This window comes from Cervus canadensis, chromosome 17 (genome assembly GCF_019320065.1).
Source record: "Cervus canadensis isolate Bull #8, Minnesota chromosome 17, ASM1932006v1, whole genome shotgun sequence".
NCBI lineage: Eukaryota > Metazoa > Chordata > Mammalia > Artiodactyla > Cervidae > Cervus > Cervus canadensis.
The window spans coordinates 6,266,903-6,289,247 of NC_057402.1; the positions used below are offsets into that span (position 1 = coordinate 6,266,903).

At 42.2% G+C, this 22,345-nt stretch overlaps 1 protein-coding gene across 2 annotated transcripts in view; it reads right to left on the reverse strand.

Moving 5' to 3' along the window:
* The window catches only part of PPP1R13B (protein phosphatase 1 regulatory subunit 13B), a 69,546-nt gene that overhangs the window by 16,075 nt on the left and 31,126 nt on the right, over positions 1–22,345 (reverse strand). For both annotated transcript variants that reach the window (XM_043489292.1, XM_043489293.1), the window contains exons 2-6: positions 21,014–21,161; positions 16,092–16,211; positions 12,075–12,151; positions 3,262–3,363; positions 885–1,059 (exon numbers count right to left, since the gene is read on the reverse strand). In XM_043489292.1, coding sequence (XP_043345227.1) covers positions 885–1,059; positions 3,262–3,363; positions 12,075–12,151; positions 16,092–16,211; positions 21,014–21,161 — 622 coding nt within the window. The remainder of the gene's footprint in view (positions 1–884; positions 1,060–3,261; positions 3,364–12,074; positions 12,152–16,091; positions 16,212–21,013; positions 21,162–22,345) is intronic.

Below are 22,345 nucleotides of genomic sequence, written 5' to 3' on the forward strand. Positions count from 1 at the left end.
GAATATTTTAATTTTGAAGAAATTACTTATTTCATTGGCTGTGCTGGGTCTTAACTGTGGCATGTGGGATCCAGTTCCCTGACCAGAGCTTGAACCCAGGCTGCCTGCATTGGGAGCGAGGAGTCTCAGCCACTGGACCACCAGGGAAGTGCCTGAATGTTTTTAAATTAGGGCAAGCGTCCCAAAGCTACGTTGGTCAAGCCACTTAGGAAGCTCAATGCACCACAGACACCACCGTGTGAGGGCAGGACCACCCACATCTCTCTCGCTTATCACTGTGGCATAAGGGAGGCACTGGGGCTTCTCCGGTAGCTCAGATGGTAAAGAATCTGCCTACAACGGCAGGAGACAGAGGTTCCATTCCTGGGTCAGGAAGATACCCTGGAGAAGGGAATCGCTACCCACTCCAGTATTCTTGCCTGGAGAACCCCATGGAGTTGCAGAGTTGGACACGACTGAGCGACTAACACTACTACTACTAAAGCGGGTATTAACTGAGTTGAATAATAAAGTAACAATCCATGCACACACAAAGTGAGCATTTGTATGCTTTATCGTAATACACAGATAAAACTTAGGCTGTTCAGTTAAAACAGAACCTCCCTCATGAGTTGAGTCTTAAGAGGACCCGAGACTTAATCTAAAGGGCGGCTGCAAGCGGGGTAACAGAAGGGTCTCCCTAATACACTGCTAAGGCTGCAGAAGGTCTTCTAGGACCCCGTAGTCTCATCACGCATCCCGGCAGCTGCCGATGGCAGAGCAAAGCTCCAGAGCTTCCCTACAGCGAGCTCTGGCACCAGCTTGTGACTGAGGCGCCTGGAAGCCAGCCTGTCTCACTTGGTCTACGCCTAGGGAGCGTGGGCGCCCTGGGCCGTGGCACGTACACAGATTGCCATTCATGATTTTGCTGTAGTCTACTTGTCCCCTCATGGCACGGATCTTCTTCAGCTTATTTTCCTGGGCTTCAACTCGTTCTTTCAATTTCTGAAGCTTCTCATTTTCAGAAACAGACTGCTGCTGGCGGCGCTCCTGCTGCTTTAGAAAATGTAAACGCTGCTCCTAGAGAGAGGAGAGTAGCTAGCTTTGAAAACTGAAATGCACGGTCACTTCTGTACACTGTAAAAACAGTTTAAGTGGATTCCACAGGATCTCCTGTCCTCATGAATATTAAAGAAATGCTAGACACCCCCTCATTGCCCTCCTGTGTGAAGCCCAGCAGCCCAGGCTTCCTGCCGTTGGCACCAGCTCTCCTGCGCCTACAGAGCAGCTTCCACGGACCCCTGTTTAACCTCCCAAAGGAAATGAGCACTGACCAGCAGAAGATTCTATACTGAAAAGAGATAAGGTGATTAGTACCGAGATGAACCTCTAATCGGCTAAGTGGCAGGGACATTGGAGGAAGTGCTTGTTTTCTTTAGGATTAGTTCCTTCAAAAGGAATCAAACATTTTATTATCAAAAAAGAACAGGACAGTCCTACAGTAAAAGCATATGTAATATTCCTCAGTAGTTTTTTTTCCCCACTCATGTGAAGGCATACCTTCAGGATAACAGTTAGCACTACTTGTGGTCCTATCCGTATGCATGAATATACCTAAGGAGAGGTTTAAATGTGACTATGTAGGCACGACATGTGCAACCTAAGGAAGGGAATATGCGCTTAAATATGGAATAACCCGCATTAACTTGAGTTACACTGCTGAAAATATCAAAGATTCCTTTCAATAGCAGCACCCCTGAATCAATATTTGGAGAGAAGAAGAAAAGCAGAATTAGAAAAGCTTATGGTGACATAATACCATGTACATTTCATCTTAAAAACATTATTAATGGAATGAATATATCTTCCAATTTACTTAGCTTTTAATTGTTCTTTATTCTTGTATTATTAAAAAATCCAATAAACTATGCAAGACTACTTTCAAAAACAAGTCCAACTTAAACTATTATTAACATGAACGTGGACAGAGTCCCATGGTCATTCAATAAGTTAAAATAAGTTGAATTGGACCATTGGTCACTAAGAATCTCTCTCTACAGGTAAATCAGTAAGAACTTGGGCAGCGACGTCTGCGAGTTCTCTGTGTAGCAGGGTCAGGACATTTAAGATCATTACATCAGGAATCATTCTCAGTGGGCATGCGAGACAGGTCTGATGTTTTAGTCCAAGACTAAACCATTATTCAGAACAGTTTTGAAACCAAGCAGGAGCCTGTGGGGCCATCCTGGGTACAAAAGCCCTTCTATGTCCCCATTTCTGGTCTATAGGAAAAAGGCTTCAGTCTCCTACACCATCCCTGAGTCCAAAAGGCAGACTCAAACAGTCACTAACCAGGGAAGTGAGGGAATGCAGAAACAAAGCAGGAGCTATCAGCAAACAGGGTCCTGGTCCCCTCCCCCATCGCCTTCCCGCTCCCCCGGGGATACACTTCACTATGTATCTTGAGCTCCCCTGCAGAAATTTAGGCACCACCCGGGTGGAGGCTGGTAACTCCAGGCTGAGCACAAGACTCCTGGACACTAGCCTGTTATCTTACCACCAACCAATCAGAAGACAGTCACACACTCTACAGTCTTCACCCCAAATTTTGCTTATTAAAAAAAACACATTCCTGAGAACCATCAGTGAGTTTGGATTTTTTGAGCACGAGCCAACTGTTCTCCTTGCCTGGCCCTGCAATAAACCTTTCTCTTTTCTAAACTCCAACATTTCCATTTTGATTTCTTTGGCCTCACTATGGGTGGGCAATAGTTTCAAATCCTGTGACAGAGTTTCAGTGACAAATCTAGTTCTCAGTGCATATAATGAGTGCCTACATGCCCCAAACAGATTCCTTGCAGGGTGGGGTACAGGGAAGCCACTGTCTTTGAGGCCCATGACCAGTGTCTTATCACGGATCGCTGGTTTCCTCTAGAACACTAATGCCAACCATGCCAGCTGAGATAACACCCAGAGGAAAAAGGAGGGGACGATGGAGAGCATCTTTTCTTTCCAAACTTTATCTACAACTGGGTTAAGTTCAACTGCTTCCTGTCCTGGAGGTCTGAGTGTGCAAGTCAAGGGTCAGATGCTCTTGCCCGATACTTCCCCAATATCAAGAAGCCACGGTGTGCATTTATCATCACAGAAGAGATCATTAGGAGGGACACTGTGTTTACGCTGTGGTAGCACACTTCTACCTGCAAGGGTCAGCCATGGAATCTAAAATAACGCTGAAGAACACTCTTGCTGACCATTCCCCACTGCTACTTAATAACGTACCTTGGCGACCAGCATCTGCTGCTGGTTTTCAATCTGCTGTTGCTGCCGAGCGGCCATATCTTGGAGTTCTGAGAGGGTAAGTTCAACACGTGGATTCCCAACCTACAGAGAACAAAACACGCTCAGACTGGAATGGATGCTTGTCTGCATCATCATTCTGCTCTAATGTCAGAATGCACACACATCAAGATTTTTAAACAGGTTCCCTAGAAGTTAGAGGAACATAAGTTAGTTTACTTTCTCCTAAGAACCTTTCCTCATTGTTGACTACTTCTATTAAATTTATTTGAGTAAGTAGGGATGTCAAATGTTTAAGAGTACACAAACTAAAAAATAAATGTGCAGGTGATACCTAAGGGCAAATGTCATTTCACTGCCACCTGGTCTCAAGAAGCTGAAATGCATCAAAGATTCTGAAATATAAATATCTCATTAAAAACACCATAGGTATGGCCTACACCAAAGACTGACCCATGATCGACAGAGCATTATCCATATCCAGAGGAGTGGCAACTGATGGAATCTGAAAGCATGTCCCCATCCTGTTAATGACAGGATGCATTTTTATTGTGTTCATCATGAACCTTGCTCTAAAGTAATTACTTTCCACTTATGAACTCATTTAAGCCTTAAAATGACACTCTCAGGCAGAGATCATTACAGCTCCATTCTACAGACGAGAAAATAAGCAGAGAGAAGTTCAAATAATGTGCCCCAGGTCAGTTGCACAGACAGAGAAGGATGCAGAGGCTTGTTCCTGCCCATCTCCTACAGCACCCCCTCTTAGACTGGACGTGTGACGCGCACTGTATCACACAATCTTCACAACAAACTGCAGGCAGACGAGCCCACGCTGCAGAGGAACCCCAGGGAAGGTAAAGGGACACGGCTAAGGACGCAGAGCCGACAAAGGGCCAGAGCTCCGAGTCCAGCCACGCCGGTCTTCCTCCGGCCTCCTCCAGCCCCATGGGTCCCGCCATGCAGGTGCACAGCCCCTCCGTGGCGCTCACTGTCCACCTCCGGGCTCCTCAGTACTCTGAGCCTCTTGGAGCTTTTCACGAGGGTGCCAAGCCCTGTTCCTCCGACTCTGCTGCTGCTGCTAAGTCACTTCAGTCGTGTCCGACCCTGTGCGACCCCAGTCCTCCCCAAGTCACATGGTGGAAAGCCCATTCTGGACTCTTAGAAAGTGGAATCAGGATTTAATTAACTGGAGCCCCCATTCTGGTTATCTAAAGTCCTGAGAAAGCAATGTGGACCAAGTCCCTTTTCTAAACCAGATACTGTAAACTGCCAAGTTACAAACTTCATTTGAGATTTGCTCATTCTATAAAAACACCCCAACTATCACAATGCACTCAAATTTCTGCTTTAATATTAATAAAGTGTTCTAATTTCCACCTACTGAGATTTCTCCAATCACCACAACAAGAAATTTTTAAATTACTTATTTATTTTTGGCTGTGCTCGGTCTTTGCCGCCGCGCACGCTTTCTCTAGTTCCGGCAAGCAGGGGTTGCCATCAGTCACACGCACGGGTCTCTCTCTGCAGAGGCTGCTCTTGTTGCGGAGCGCAGGCTCTCGGCGCGTGGGCTCTAGGAGTTGAGGCTTTTGCGAGCTTAGTGTGTCCCATGGCATGTGGAAGCTTCCGGAACCAGGGACTGAACACATGTCCCCTGCACTGGCAGGTGGATTCTTAAATCAGGGAAGTTCAACAAAAGGTATTTTTGAAACTTTCAGAAACATATTTTCGACTAGGGAAAAATGCAGTTCCTGTAACAAATCTTTCAATTTATATTAATTTCATAATTTTACAACTTGAAGAAAAAAACCAAAAACTTAGCTCTTTGGTCTCCCCTCCCCACCAATGGCTTAAAACAACAATGAAAAGAAGACAGAGGAGAAATTGAACTGTTGCGTATTCTGATATTTATACTTGTGAACAAGAGCTCTTTGTATGCGTTATCTATGTGTATCTCTAATTATAAAACTAAGACATATTCTATTGACATAAGTAATTCAGATATTATATCTTAGGTATATACTAATACATATTGTACTTTAAAAGAAAATTTCCCTGGTGGCTCAGATGGTAAAGTGTCTGCCTACAATGCAGGAGACCCAGGTTCAATCGCTGGGTTAGGAAGATCCTCTGGAGAAGGAAATGGCAACCCACTCCAGTACTCTTGCCTGGAATATCCCATGGACAGAGGAGCATGGTAGGCTACAGTCCATGGGGTCGCAAAGAGTCGGACACAACTGAGCCACTTGACTTTCAAAACATCTATATGTCACATGGGCTAGTCCAACACAAAGCTCTTAATCTGAAGTTGAACAGAAATTTTATTGATGTAGATATTACAAACAGAAAACTGTATAAATCTGTGTTCAGCTCAGTGAATTATTTCAAAGTGAACACACCTATGTAACTTATTTTAACTGGGTTATAAAAACACAAGCCACCATAAACTTGCAAGTCAACAGATATGCAACATTTTACACTTTAGTACATATTCCCTAATTTGTTCAATGTGAAAATTTAGCAGAAAGTATCTTTTCAGGGTTTTTTTAAGAAAACAAAAACCTCTGATACAAATTTGATCCGTTTATGACAGGCCTAACAGCATGTATTCTCTCCGTGTAAACTAAACCCCAGAGGAATAATTTAAATTCTCCATATGAACTCAATTTATTCAGACAAACCTATGACCTAATTCCTCACTTATTTCTTTTCATTGCATCTAATGAGAAGAAATCAAATCCTCCTCCCTTGGGCACTTAGAGGTCCCTCATTATGGTAGTTATCTGATGAGTTCAACTCCAGGTTACAGATAGGACAAGTCACTTCCACGACCAGTAAAATGAGTGGGAAAGTTCTCTCGGGACAGTTCGGCAGCCCCAGAGAAAGGACTCAGCTCCCCAGCCTTGACAAGATGGAGGGGTCAGGAGAACTGAGTTGTTTTTTTGTTTGAGCACTAATACATGTTTGATATCATGGTAAGGCATTTACCCTTGATATGCCAGATATAATCCCAGACACTGTAAGTAATAAAAAAGTAAAATGCAGTTGCTCCCTGTTTCCAACGAGCGAGCCTCTCCTGCCGAATGAGGTAAGAATCTCACGTGGGAAGAAATCAGGTTACCCGTCAAGTTCAACTACGACGGATGAACCCTGAGCTCAGTCCTTTATCCTTATATTCTCACTGTGAAACAAAAAGAGCATTCTCCCAGCGCAGTGGCGAGGACTTCCGCGTCACTGTGCACTGCGGTGAAAGTGCCCTGTTCGGCCGGCACCATCTTGGAACGCCTGCAAGCAGCTCGGAAAAGCGGGACCACAGTCAGTTACCCTGGTCCACCTGAGACCTGCAGGTCTGAGAACACATAGCGCCTCGTAGAGCCTCCTACCCCAAAACAATGAATCCAAATGAGAAGCCGAGCCCTCTACATGACTGTTTCTGACTTCACAGAAATTCCACATAAAAATATTATCTCATGGGCTTGAAAACAGATCCTCCAGCCCAGTCAAGCTCTGGATGACTGTGATCGTGGCCAACACCTTGATTACAATGTTGCAAGAGACCCTGAACCCAAGTCACCCAGCCAAGTCCTGATTTCCTGACCCCTAGAAACTATGTAGATACTACAATGTGCTGTTTAAATGGATATATATATAAAATTTCATAACACTCAATAAAAGTCCCATGATTTTCTAATTTTTATGTTCCTAAATTTAAGATTAGCAACTTTAAAAAACTGATAAGCATATATTCTAACCCATTTCTGATACAAAACTTCAAAAACGTCCATAATGGTAGTAAGTTAACTAAATGAAATGACAGGCTAGTATATTAAACACACAGTGAAAATTTTCACATTTACTTTCACCGACGCATAATTTACAGACCATAAGCACACCATCTGAAGTATGCTGCTGCATTATCTGACCACTGCACATCGCAGTGTAACCACCACCCCAGTCAACACAACGCCGCCATCATCCCAGAAAGCTCCCCACTGCACTTCCCGGTCAATTCTACCCCCTCATGGGGATGGTCCTGTGTGCTGGAGCAGCTCACTGACAGGGCCACTTCCTTGAGTTCGGCTTCTTTCCTCCACCACCACGTTTTAGAGACTCATCCATGCTGTTACCTATACCAGGAATTCCTTCCTTTCTGCTGGCAAGTAGCATTCACTTGTATGAACAGTTTTTATTTTCCTGTTCATTTGCTGATGAGCATTCAGGCTGTTTCCACTCCTTAGCTATGAGAAATAAAGCCATCTTGAACATTCATGTACCAGTATTTATGTGGACAAATGTTCTGGCTTCTCTTGGGTAACTGATGTCAAGAAGTGAACATGGGGACTGAGTGTTGTGTGGTTAAGTGTTGGTTTCACTTACACAAGCTGACAAACTGTTCTCCAGAGTGAAGCGTCATTTTACACTCCCCCAGCAAAATACACAAGAGTTCTAGCATCACCTCATCCTTGTTGACTTTTGGTGTTGTCAGGGTTTGTATTTTAATTATCCTCTTTTTATAATAAAATGTTAACCTCCTGGTGAAGAAAGAATGTCATATAATGGTATTTTATTTTTATAAGAATGAAAAAGGTAAGCATAAAAATGTTATTAAGCTATCAACCCCAAATGCACTATAATCAGATTTCCAGTAAATAAGCTAGCTCAATTTGCTAAAAGTGAGACGTAAAGGGGGACTCATTGGCTAATGTCTCAATTGTACTAATTATGTTGAATCACAACTAAGAAAGCTAACAAAATTAAGTATGCTTGACAAACAGGCTATCGGAACTAGATTTTTTTAGGTATTAACTACAACTCACTTGATAATTATGGTTAAAAGCTTTAGATCACAAGTCAGTTGATAACATGGCTTTAGTCAAATGTGTTTTCATCTCCTCAAGTAATTTGTTTTATATATAATTTTGAAATTGGTGTTGCAATAATTCATTTATTAAAAACATATAATATGGTTTCTCAACGCAAACCATTGTAGACAATTACGCAATACACTTGTCTTCCATCCTAAGCCTCTAATTATAGGTTTTTATAGATATTTAGTCTTTCAAATATTAGTAAAAAGACTTAGCTTTATATCCCACTTATTGTACTATGAAAACATTCTGCCAACATGTGCTAAATGTATTTTTCCAATACATGCCAAAAACTATCAAAGACTGCAAATTTGTCTATGAAAACAAAAGGATTCATCACCTCGCACAGTATCTGTTCAGTGAATGACTCCTCACTACCGTAGTTCCTAGGAAATGACGCCCTTTTCCAGACAACTTTCTTTTGGTATAAGGACTCATCCAAAAACACATTAATAAGTGCTGGGCTGTTGTTGTTGTTCAGTCACTAAGTGGTATCCAAATCTTTGCAGAAGAAGTGATACTGTGACACTAGTTTCAAGCAAACAGTTGGTTTGAATGAAGCACGTCCCGTGTAACTCTGTTGGGAGGGGACCCTTGGGAGATGGGCAGGTTTCCCCAGACACCACCCCGCGCGCCTCCTCGGCCCCGCGTGCCTCCTCGGCCCACGCGCCTCCTCGGCCCCGCGCGCCATCCCCTGGCTGGAGGGTCCCGCTGTTGTGACTACAGCCATATGCTGAGTCCTGTGAGTCCTCCGAGCAAACTGCTGACCCCGGGGGTAGTCCTGGGACCCCCTGATACAGGCGTACACAGTAAGGATAAATCAATTTGCCTTGACACCACAAAGTCAAACCAGATCTTCAAAATTCTGTTGGACAAGTGAGCTCCGAGTGCTTGTGGCAGTGTGCACATCTAACCTGCAGGTTCCCGGACTCGCAGAGCAGCAGCGTCACACGAGGCTCTTCCAGGCCCACCTCACACTTACTGAATGAAAAGTTCTGCCAGTGGGGCCAGGGCCTTTATTTCTTAGACAGCTGACCTGGTGACCTGCACTTCAGGGAGAGCAGGTGCCTCAGCAGCTGCCAGCAGTCATGGGGCACACAGGCTCAGGTGCTGTTATTCTAGGTCCAGGGTGCACACAAAAACATTTTTGGAGAAGGATATTTTTAACATCTTATTAACTTTAAAAAATGCACATAAAAGTGCCTTGGAGACAATAAAGTGCTTCACAAAGGTAACATATTATTAGGCTTAAAAGGCAGATGTGTGTGCCATAAACACAGCAACCCCTTAGATGCCATGCTTCTAGCACAAGAGGCACGCTCCTCAGGCTCTCAACCTTCCTCTAATTATAAGCTCCCATGTAGGCTGCAGACACAGCTTTAATTTTGGTTTCAGGTTTCAGTTTTGTTGATCTTGACATGTAAACATCATCTCCATGTTAACAATAAACAACTTCATCCTGGAAAGATCAAGGACCCATCGCATCAAAACTCACCATACTATGTTACTGGTCTCCTTTCCTCCTGAGTCTCTTCCGTTTATGAAATATACACACACACACAGTCCCTGCCTATTTGACATACTTATTTCACCTCCCCTGAAGTTCAGGCCACAGGAAATCTTAGAACACAAAGGGGTCTTCAAGATTCTGTTGGACAGGTAAGTTCCGAATGCTTTAGACAGTGGGTACATGCACCCTGGAGGTTCCGAACCTGGCAGGGCAAGAGTCACATGAGTCTTCCAGGCCCATCCCAGCCTCACTGAATCAGAAGTTCTGCCTGTGGGGCCTGGGCCTTTATTCCTTCAGACGTTCTGACACATACGCCTGCCAGAACCCCACAGAGGCTTCAGACTCAGAGTCAGAACGCAGGAATAAGAAGAGGATCTGTGGAATGATCTTTAGCAACTGGAGGGTAAGGAAGGAGAATTCTTAACCCTGACGTGAGGAATGGTTCTCCCTGAGTGGCACTCAAAAGAAGAAGATATAATTGAGTACAGCACTTGGCCCTACAGTGGTTAGTAACTGAAAAATCAAAACTCCATTAAATGCTTTTCAACTTTATAACTAGTGTATAAACAAAGTGTAAAAGTCTTTAATTACACTCAGATAAAAGTACACAAATATTGTCAGCACTGACCACACAGAGGTACAGCTGAAAAAGCTGGAAGGCAGGAGGCAGAGCGAGATGGAGGAAAGGCCAGGGGGTGCTGAGAGCCTCCTCTTGCGAGAAGGGAGGCCCAGAGACATGGTTTCAAGTTGATTGTACAAAGAAACAGAGACATAAGTACATCATTTAAAGTAACAATGGTAACCAATAAAAGAAAGAAAACTGCAAGTCAGTAACATGAAGCTGGAAAGTGGAGGGGTAAAGGGACTTGGTTCAGTTCAGCTAGTTAGAAAGTTCTTAAGCCAGTGTCTGAAGATGGGCCCTCCATACTCCAGACCCACGTCTCTCACCCGTGTGTGACCGTGCCAAGCACTGTGCTAGGCAGTGACATGCTGAAGCTACACATCCAGTCAGGGCAGAGCCAGAAAAAGAAATATTCTTCAGCCTGAAAACTATTTGGAAAAGTTACTACGAAAATTTCCAGAAAAGACCACGATGAAAATTCCTCTCATTCTTCATTCTTCTCTCATTCACTCATTGTCATTCATTCATTTCTGCTCTTTCAACACAAATTTCTTAAAAAGAATCCATCTACTTGGACAAACTTCTTCCCCTATAATAGATGCTAGGCCTTTTCTCCAACTCTACACCAGATGACAAAGGAAGTCCTCTCTCCTGGAGACACCTATGAAGACTTCAACCCATCAGTCACCCTGTTTTAAAACCTGACGGAAGGATCAAGACATCAACACCGAAGCCACAAAGCAAGTCTGCACGCCCATCTCCTAGTCCAGAGACGAGCCCACCTGCCTCCGGGCACCGAGGCACGCGGCTGCTATTCCTGACGTGGCAGCAGCACGTACAGGGCATGGAGGGCACGCAGTGCGTGGGAGCCGTGAGGACGATGAAACCATGAGCACTCAGGACCGCTGCGTCACACCTTCACAGAAATGAGTGAAACACTCGACGACTACAACTTCCACTGGAAAAACACACAGGGAAACCCAAGGAAACGGGGCTGGGAGGCCACAGCGGGGAGCTCTCACACACACAGAGCTAGACACCCATGCAGATCCCAACTCAACAGGAAGAGGTGTACTGTGTGTCCCCAGAGGAAGAACACCACTCACGGCCACCAGCAGAAGGAAGAACCACCTCCTCCTTGCCCGGCAACAATGCAGCTAAGGAAAGGCCACCAAACTTCAAACTCCCAGTTTCCTCCAAAAGACTTTTTGTTGATAACAGCCCCTCCCAACCTCCCCTTCTCCTCTATAAAAGTGTTTCCTCTTGCTTCAGAGGACTTCCATGTGGCTGTCCATAGCTGCATGTCCTGAATTACAGTTCTTTGCTGTTCCCAAATAAACTTGTTTTGCTGGTAAATAATTGGTAGTTTTACTGTTTTAGGTTAGTACTACTCAAAAGATAATTCTTTAAAAATAAATTATACAGCTTCTCTGGTGGTCCAGTGGTTAAGAATCTGGCTTACAACGCAGGGGACATTGTTTCCACCCCTGGTCCAGGAGGAGTCCACAGGCCGCGGAGCAGCTGAGCCCGTGAGCCACATCTTGGGCCCTAGTTCTAGAGTCCATGTGCCCCAGAGCCCGTGCTCTGCAACAAGAAAAGCCACCTCAATGAGATGCCTTCACACCGGAACAAGACAGCAGCCCCCGACAACTGCAACTAGAGAGAGCCTGCACACAGCAATGAAGATTTAGCACAGTCAAAATAAACATTAACAATTAAATTATAACCAAAAATCATTAATTTCAAACCTATAAAAAGCAATTACAATTTTTCAATAAAATTCACTACTACTTACCCCATTTTCGGTGCGTTTTTCTCCAGGTATATTTGTTACATTTCTCTGAGTTCTTTGCTCCTGGGTCTGACGGCCACCTAGAGAAATGAGAGTGTCAAACTTACCAAAAGATAGCCTAGAAAAACAATATTTTATAATTTCTTCACTTATTCAAATATTTGTTGAGCACAAGTATAAAATACCATGCTGGACAACTCAAAAATTAGTACAGTTGAAAAAATGTTTTATAATCAACCCGTATACATAAAGTTGTTTTAATGAGTTTTTTTCTATATTCTATTACAGAATCTTGAAACTGATTTATATCAAAAGTTTTAACACTTAAAAATGGTCAAGATGGTAAACTGTATGTTATGTGTATTTTACACATATTATCTATTTTTAAAAATTAAAGCTTTTATTATCTTAGGAGAGACTGAAATAATGACCTATATGGGAAAACAATCTAAAGAAGAATGGATACATGTATGTGTATAACCAATTCACTTTACTGTAAATCTGAAACTACCATTGTTGTAAATCAACTATACTTCGATAAAAATTTTGAGAGAGACAAAATAGAACTTAAAATATCCAATAATTAAAAAACTGATACACAAAACTGATCTTCACTACTAAGGTTAAAACTGAGATGGGATACTATCTTCTGAATTCTCCTTTGTTCTATAAAAAATATATATATATTTTTAATTTTAAGGGTTTCAAATTTAAACTGGCAAAATTCTATCATTTTTTTTAAACAAATAAAGTATGCTGCACGATTTTGCACCAGGTGAGTCTAAAGTCACATAAATGACTGTGTTGTGTTGAATGCCTGCTCCTACTTCACTCATCTCTCACCTGATGCTGTTTTGAGAATTATCACACCCCAGTGCCTGCTTTATTACTAAGAAAACATAACTTCAAAGGATCATGAACCTAATGTTAAAATAAAGAGAAAAGAATACCATGTTTTCTTCTATTTCCCTCCTGATATTTTGAAAATTTTGAAGAAACATTATATTATGGAAAATACTGCCTCACCTTAAGCCATACATTCTCAGAGAGTGCTATCACCCCCAAGGACGCAAAGACTGGCTCTTAGGAGATTAAAAAATCTTACTCTTTTTTATGTTTAAAGCAAAGCTACTGAGTACATAAACAGACACACAGTACATCTGATGGGGAAGACAGGGCAAGTAAGAATACAATATCCAATAAAGGGCCCTTAGGGAGGTGATTAATGAAAAATGAGGTTAAATGGGAATGGCAGAGCATGCAACCGAACACAGTCACATAATACACAAAAGGCACTTCATAAAAGCTATTTTCTGTTAGCAGAAATTACATATACACTCATTCTGGAGTATGGTATCTACCAGTTCACAGGGTAAATTAAATTCTTTACTGAAAGTAATAGTACTTTTACGAAGTAAGGTGCTCGGGTTAATTTAATATTCTAGAATTGCTGCTTCTTCCAAACAATAAACAATCAAATCAGAATACTATCAAACACAGAGAAATTACATCAAGAGTCACTTAATCTTTGATGGTAAAGAAGAAATGTGATGATTTTGCACTCCAAAGTCAGAAAACAGTAAGAGCTGACATTCAGTGAGCACCGCACCAGGACACCTCATTAACTGCCACCACAACCCTACAAACCACACACGTAAGGAAACAGAGGCACAGGGATGTGAAGTCAGGTGCCCAGGGCCTGCACTGAGCAAGCAGCAGGACTAGTGTTGAACCCAGGCGGCTCCAAGCTCCATTCCATCAACCTCGCTAACGCTCTGCACGTGACCTGCCTCGAGCTCCCGTACACACTAGGCTCCTGTTTCCCAAGTGAACAGCTGACCGAAGGAATCCGTCCTCCACGATCCCCTCTAGCTTCCAGAGAGAATCCCGACTCTTTGAAGTGGGGAATGTCCTCTGCTTCTGCCAACACTGTTATTAACCATTCTAACTGCTGACGTGACAGGTGAGACACAGCACCTCACTGTGTTCCTTGCATTGCTTTCTTTAGGAGCATGGATGAACACCTTTCCATATATTCCTGGGCCAGATATATTTCTTCTTTGCTATGAACTGCATGTTTGTATATTTTGCCCATTAAAAAAAAAAACTGATTAAAAAAAACCCACACAAATAGGGACTTCCCTGGCAGTCCAGTGGTTAAGACTCCTTGCTTCCAATGCAGAGGACCTAGGATCGATCCCTGGTCGGGGAACTAAGATCCCATGTGCTCCATTGCACGGCCCAAAACAAAACAAACAAAAAGAAACAAACAGGGATAATCTGCAATAAAATAATCTTCTTTTGACAAAAGGATGTCCTTCCAATTTTTTTTAATACCAGAAGTAATCCATAATCACTGTTAAACAAGGATTTTTTTTCTTAACTGTACAGTGTATATGCTTTCCAAAAAAAAAAAGATTCCCTTATTTAAATTTTAATTAAAAAATGAGTAATTTATGGGAGATTGGTATTGGCATATGCACACTCCTGTATATAAAATAGATAACTAATAAGAACATACTGTGTAGCATAAGGCACTCCACTCAATGTTCTGTGACGGCCTATATGAGGAAAGGATCTTCAAAGAGTGGATATATGTATATGCACAAGTGATTCACTTGGCTGCACATCTGAAACTAACACAACATTGTAATTCAACTGTACTCCAATAGAAAGTGTTCAAAACAAGCAGTATATTCCCATTGTTTAAAATTCAAAAGGAACAAGAAGGTATACATGACCAGTCTTCCCTCCCCTTCCCCCGAGGCTAGCCATGTGACCAGTTTCCTCCTGATGGCCCCAAAGATCCTGTACACACACACACCAGCCAACGCAGCACACACCATACCCCTGCATCTGTCGCACAGACAGCGGCACGTGAGCGCACTGTGCTCACTCAGGGGACGGGCGTGGGGGGGTTCGGGACGGGCACCGGCTTCTTCAGCCAACACCCCTGGAGGCCCTGACGGCTGTGCCCCATGCATGACATAGTGGATGTGTCACTTTGTACGTGTGCAGACACAGCTGTAGGACAATTCTAGCAACTGAGGTTGCCGGGTAAAAGGTTTACGCTTTTGTAAGGGTAACAGACACTGCTCAACTGCCCTCTGCAGGAGCGGCCAGCCTCAGTGTCCCTGCCAACACTGACTCGCTGCCCGCGTCTTCGCCGACGTGACAGGTGAAATACACTATCTCAGTGCTTGCCCTGTATTTCTTTTTTAGAAGTATGGCTGGACATCTGGCCATTTATATTTCCTTTGCTATGAACTACACGTCTGTATATTTTGCCCATTTTATTGCCTTTTTCTTATCATTTTATATAAAGGGAACTAACCCTTTGCAATATGAAGTATAAATGCTATTTCCCAGTTTATAATTTGTCTTTTGACTTTGCTTTAGGGTGGTTACTGCCATGCAGTTTTTTGTTGTTGTTTTTTAAACAACTGTTTGTCTTTTCTATTGTGGTTTAGCGTCACACTCAGGTCTTCTGTATATATATATTTTGCTGTTGTTGTTGTACCACAAGGCTTGCAGGGTCTCAGTTCCCCGACCAGTGACTGAACCTGGGCCATGGTAGTGAAAGCCTGGAATCCTAACCACTAGCCCACTAGGGAACTCCCCACTTAGGTGGTATTCTTGTTTTTTTTTTCTTTCTCTATCTTCATATACACATATATATATTTCTAAGAATTTTTATGATGTTTTTCCTGGTTTAATTTATTCTTAAAATCTAGAGATTTCAACCATGTGATATTTATCAAAAATAGTCCCTTCTGGCAGCAGGTCCATGCATATGTTTCATGCATTATGTGACTCAGGATCCTGAGGAGGCAAGGGCTGGGAGCCTGAAAGTGTGAAGTAATCATAAATGGCAGTAACAGGGGTAAAACCCCATGAGACACCAACTCCCCCTCTCGCCACCTGTGAGTGAACAGGGGAATAATTTAACATTTATTCCTATTTTTCTTAAATTAACTTTCATGGCAAAAACTAGCAAATGGGGGGAAAGCACTTATCTACCTTGTTCATTGCTCTCTGTTGGGGAATCTTCATGTCGAAGGAAAAATTTCACTTCTTCCCTTCGTGGCCCCCACTTCTGAAGATGTTCATACATCATATAATCAAAGGGTATGGGACGCTCTAGGAAAAAAAGCAAACAAATTATTACTTTTCCCAGAGACAGACAAAACGAATTCTATCAAAAGTAAAAACTGAATAAAAATAAATTTAAATAAATATACACACATATATATATTAGAATTCAAGGATATTATAAGCACTAAATTTTAACTATAATGAAATAAAAGCAAGACTATAAACACAAAGAAGTAATCATAAAGGCAATGTTGCAACATTAAATAGGGAACGTTGGAAAAAATGTCCTTTATTGTATTTATCATGAAGCAGTGTACCTCTCACTCTTTCAAAGGAACACATTAACAAACTGCCCAAATCTTATTATTCACTAAAATGTTACAGGTGGCAATCAGATGTACAAAGGCATGACACACACTTCCTGGCAATGCAGTTAGCCCACACAAACATTTGCACAAGAATATTCACAGCAGCAATCCTCACAGCAGTCAAAACGTGCAAACAACCCAAACGTCCACCAACTGATGAAAGGATAAGTGAAACGCTGGGTATCGTATAGCGGGGCATTTCAGCCAAAGAGAGGAATTACATATTGATGAGTGCTACCACATGGATGAATCTTAAGCAAGCTAAGTGAAAAAAAGCCAGATCAGTCACATACTCTATGATCCAATGTATATGAGGTACCTAGGCGAGCCAAACACACAGGGCCAGACAGTGACACAGTGGTTGCCGGGGGCTGGGGTGGGAGGCACGGAGCTCAGAGATGGCTGCACAACACAGACCGTCCTAGAACCCATGAAGTCGTACACTGAAATGGGGTTTTTATGCTATGTGAGTTTCATCCCAATTTAAAGGGAAAGAAAGGAAATCTTGAAATGTCTCCAATGCTGCCTGTGCTTGAAAGTGAGGAAGGATACTGGTAGGTCCCGAGGCTGGTAGAAAATGGCCTGCCCTGGGAGGAGCAGGACAGAACTGAACTGTACTTTCCCTCCTCTCAACGCAGGAGGGAAAGCCTCATCATACACACAAGATGTGATTTAATTTTCGGCCCAAGAGAAGGGCCAGACTTCCACAAGGAAGAAAACCCTGCCATTCACAGAAACACCACACACACTATGCTGCCGTTTCACCTTCCTACATGTGTAGGCAAGCTTTGTCTCATTCAACAAACCTCAAGGGCAAGGACATAAATTGTCTCATCTTGGTTAATTCATCTCAGTAACTGAGTATCTGTACAGCAAGAAGCAAGCACAAATTGAACACTAAAGAAGCAGTCAATGTTACCACTCCATATTTTTAGCTTTTTTAAATTTGTTTTTTTATTGAAGGATAATTGTTTTACAGAATTCTGTTGTTTTCTGTCAAACCTTAACATGACTTAGTTTTGAAAGTTACAATTTTTGTGGATATAGGCCTATAAAATTTTTTTTAAAAACATGTATATTATAATGCTATAGCTGTGGAATTTAAGACTAATCATGTGCCTCAGTTCAACGTAAAATTTTATCTTAGGCCATATTTTTATTAGTATTCCTTTGGCTTACAAATTTTTTTCACATTAATTAAAATCAACTTATAATCTTCACTTGTGCTTCACTTGTGGCTCAGCTGGGAAAGAATCCTCCTGCAATGCTGGAGACCTGGGTTCGATCCCTGGATTCAGAAGATCCCCTGGAGAAGGGAAAGGCCACCCACTCCAGTATTCTGGCCTGGAGAATTCCATGGACTGTATAGTCCACGGGGTCACAAAGAGTTGGACATGACTGAGGGACTTTCACATAATCTTCACTTAAATTTGAGCACAACTTCACCAAGTCTGAGCATAACTTTATAAATATAAAATCTAATTTTTCCTTAAGCCAGTTATTTAATTTTGTTTTCCTTTACAAATAAAAAAAATTTTAAGAAAATAGTAGCTTTAAGAAAAGCAAACTAAGCTTCTTTAAAATAAAATGTTATTTTTAAATAAATAGCTTTTTAAAATAAAATGTTATTTCTGTTTTAAAGTGAAAACAAAACTACCCTGCACATATCATGTAATAAATACTATACCTCATTAGCATTGTATATAATGGAGAAATCTATAATACAATGTTCAGGCATTCTTGGAAAAGGCAAAAAAAAAAAAAAAACCCACCAAGTAGAAGACTGCACAAAGAGAAAAACTGAAGGTCCTACCTGCCCACCTGATGAGCATTAAAGCTGATGCCCTATGTGAGGAAGCGAAGCAGATGAGAGCACGGTAATAAGCTGCTCAAATGAACAGGCTGTTATGGGCTGGGCTGTGTCCCCTCACACAGAAACCCACATGCTGAAGTCCTGAACCTAGTCCTCCATAGGAATATGACCTTATTTGGAGACAGGATCTTTAAAGAGGTAGACAGTAAAAAAATCAGGTCATTAGAGTGGGCCCTAATCCAATGTGACTGGTGTCCCTTTAAGAAGAGATTAGGACACACACACAGACGGAAGGCCATATGAGGACACAGGGAGAAGGCATGACCATCTACAAGCCAAGGAGAGAGGCCTCAGGAGAAACCAGCCCTGCTGACACCTTGAAGTCAGACCTCTACCCTCCAGAACTGTGAAAAGATAGATGAATTTCTGTTATTTAAGCCACCCAGTTTGTGGTACTTTGTTATGGTGACCTGAGCAGACCAATACACAGATCCAGAGAGAAATACTCTCCTCTCAGTAGGGGACTGGCAGGGACTTCCCTGGTGGTCCAGGGGTTAAGAGCTGCCTGGCCGTGCAGGAGACGTGAGTTCGATCCCTGGTGGGAGAACTAAGACCCCATGTGTGGTGGGGCGACCAAGCCCTTGGCCACAGCCACTGAGCCTGCGCTCTGTGCCACAGTGATGATCCCGCACGCTGCGAATGAGACCGACACAGCCAGACCAATGTTAAAGTCTTTAAAGCAGCACTGAGGGCTATACTGGGGTGCTCTGTTTACGAGCACCGATGACGTGAGTACACCAGGAGTGACGGATGCAGTAACTCTACGCAAAGGCTTCTCCAAAACCTGAAAATCACTTGAATCGCTCCTCCAGCGTAAAAAGACTGAGAAAGGCAGTGCCTTCTCCCTTCCTTTGAACCTCATCCGCCACCATCTTGCCCAGACGTTGCTCTGCAGCTCCAATCCACTCAAGGATCTGTTTACTCAGGGCCTGCTATGAGCACCAGGCTGGGCACTGCATGTATGATGGTGAACAAGTCCCCGCCTTCAGCAATTCTAGTCCAATGGGAGGAAGAGATGAAAGTCACTGTCCTGTTGTGATAAACACAATGACAGTATTGAAGCAAAGAGGAGGGACATGTAACACCCTCCAAGATTCAAGGAGAGTGAAGGCTGGGGGGCCGGGTGCTGGGGACTGCTCTAGACAAAGGGAGCAGCAGGCTGTGACTGTCTGTTCTTCGGGGAGGCAGAGAGGTAAAACCCCAGGTCATGTTTTCAGATGGCCGTGGAGCCAGGGACAGCACCAACTCACGACTCACGGAAGGACTAGCATCCTCCAGCAGCCGGGACCACTGGGGCTCTCCCACGCTAATATAAGAGGCCGACCAGGAATTAGAAGTGATAACAAGCAACCAAGACAAGAGTGCTAAGAGGCCAGAAAAGAGCACACAAGGATGGAACGACCAGGCTCTAACATTCACCCCCTAAAACCACCATACTTCACCCCCTTCCTGTTTGTCAGACTGATACCTGAGGACCTGGCCTCTTTCTGCTACTTCAGTGCTGGTCCACCATTTATCAAAGTCAAGTTTCTCTCAACGTGTCCTTAAAGTTTTTACTCCAGATTTGAGGATAACACAGAAAATATTTATAAGTCATATACCTGATTAGGGACTTGTATCTAGAAAACATAGAGAACTCTTACTGGGAATGTTGTGTACAGCATGGTGACCATAGTTAATATTATATACTGCATGTGTGAAGTTGTTAAGAGAGTAGATCTTAAAAGTTCTCATCACAAGAACAAGTATTCTGTAACTGTGTACAGCAATGGATGTGAACTAGACTTACTGTGGTGATCATTTCACAATACATACAAAAATCAAACCACTATGTGGTACATTTCAAACATAATGTTGTACGCCAATTACACCTCAGTTAAAAATTGTTTTTAAGAAGTGTTAAGAATTCACTGGTTATCCCGGAGGGTCCTTTAAACACATCCACCTGGACACCTATCTCAAATGCAACATGTCCAACTGGCCACTCTCTTGCTCCCTGACGCCGAGTCGTGAGTGCACACCGCCCCTTCTTCCACTCGCTGCTGGAGCGGAGGCCGTGCCCATCTCAGCACCTCCTCTCAGTGCTGAGGGGCACACTCTGTCCATTCTCTTCTCCAGTCCTTCCTTCACACTGCTTCTCTCACCCGGCATATCTTATCCCAGCTCAATTCAACCCCTCCGTTAAGAGTCCATGTTATTTTGTAGAATTTTCTGCATTCAGCAATCATATTACCTGCACTGATCTTCTCTGTCCAGCTAGTTGACAAATCCTTAAATGTAAGAGCCAGCCTTAACTCTTCTCAATTTAATAAATAAATATTTATGAAGAGCTTACTATTAATATTTAAACATATGTCCCCTCCCTCTTAAACGTCCCTCCCAACCCACCCTTCTAGGTTGTCACAGAGGACTGGGTTGAGCTCCTTGCTATATAACACTTTTTTTGAAAATAGCATTTATAACATCCTATCCCCATGTGATATAACAAGTTTTTAATTTCTCAATTCCTTATTACCTCAGATAACAAAGAACCAGGAACAATACTGTGCATTCAATAAACATCGGATTTCATGTACTTGGTCACCTTTATAGAGCCTAATACATACCATTTCCCCTCCACACTTCAGCTAAATGGCAACTGCCTTCTCCAGGTTCTTTGCAAAATTCGACAACATCACGACATGTTGTTTCTGGTGTTATAGGAACTTCTGTTAAAATCTGTTCATTGTTGCTCAAGAACACGGTTAATATCATCTGGAAGAAAAAAGATTAAATTAAAGCTACAACTTAGAGTCATTAAGCAATAAAAAGATTAACTTGCAAATTAAAAGTGATTTCCCCACCTTCCTACCGCCACTCTATTTGGCCAAAATGCTTACAGGACACTTTAGGCTCACTCTAAAGTTCATGTTGAAAAATTAAAATGTAAGACAAGTCAGGAAAATGCCCAAAGAGGAGTATTAGAAGGGAACTAGCATTACTGGATATTATAAAGCCTCAATATGGTAAGGCACCAGAACATCAACAGATCAATGGGACAAACTATGAAGTCCAGAAACATAAAACGATGTTGCAGGCAAATGATGAAGGAGGTACCTCAAAACTGATGAGGGAAAAGACTATTCAGTGAATGATGCTTGAATAATTAATATACCCCACTGGAAAAAAAATGGATATATATTGCATACTATACACAAGCAATAAGTTCCTAATTAAATATTTTAAAATAAATCACAAAATTATAAAAATTCTAAACTAAAACTGGGTAAATTTTTTTGTAACCTTGGAGTACAGAGCCCTTTCTCACTATGATTGAAAAACCATTATAAGATATATTCAAATAATTAAATACAAGGATCTTTTACAAAGCAAAAAAGACAAACTGGGGGAAAATATTTGCAACTAATATTACATATAAAAAGTCAATCTCAATATCTAAAGTGAAAGTGACAGTTGCTCAGTTGTGTGCAATTCTGCGACTTCGTGGACTATACAGTCCATGGAATTCTCCAGGCCAGAATACTGGAGCGGGTAGCCGTTCCCTTCTCCAGGCGATCTTCCCAACCCAGGGATCAAACCCAGGTATTCCACATTGCAGGTGGATTCTTTACCAGTTGGGCCACAAGGGAAGCCCTCAATATCTAAAGGGCTCCTAAAAATTGGTACTACAAAGACCAAAAATCTGATTTATTTTTTAAAATTGAAGAAATAATATATCACAGTAAAAAAAAGAAAATGGTTCTTAAATGAAAGCACATTATAATTTCAAGAAATAAAAATTGTCCAGTGTTATTTTTTAAAAAATCTTAAAAAAAAAAACAAAAATCAGTTTGACCTAAGAACTCAGGAGATCCTGTGAGAAGGGATTTTTAAAAACATTACTCCTAAAGTAAAATTTAAACCAAAGATTTTCTTTAATCAGACAATATCATAAAATA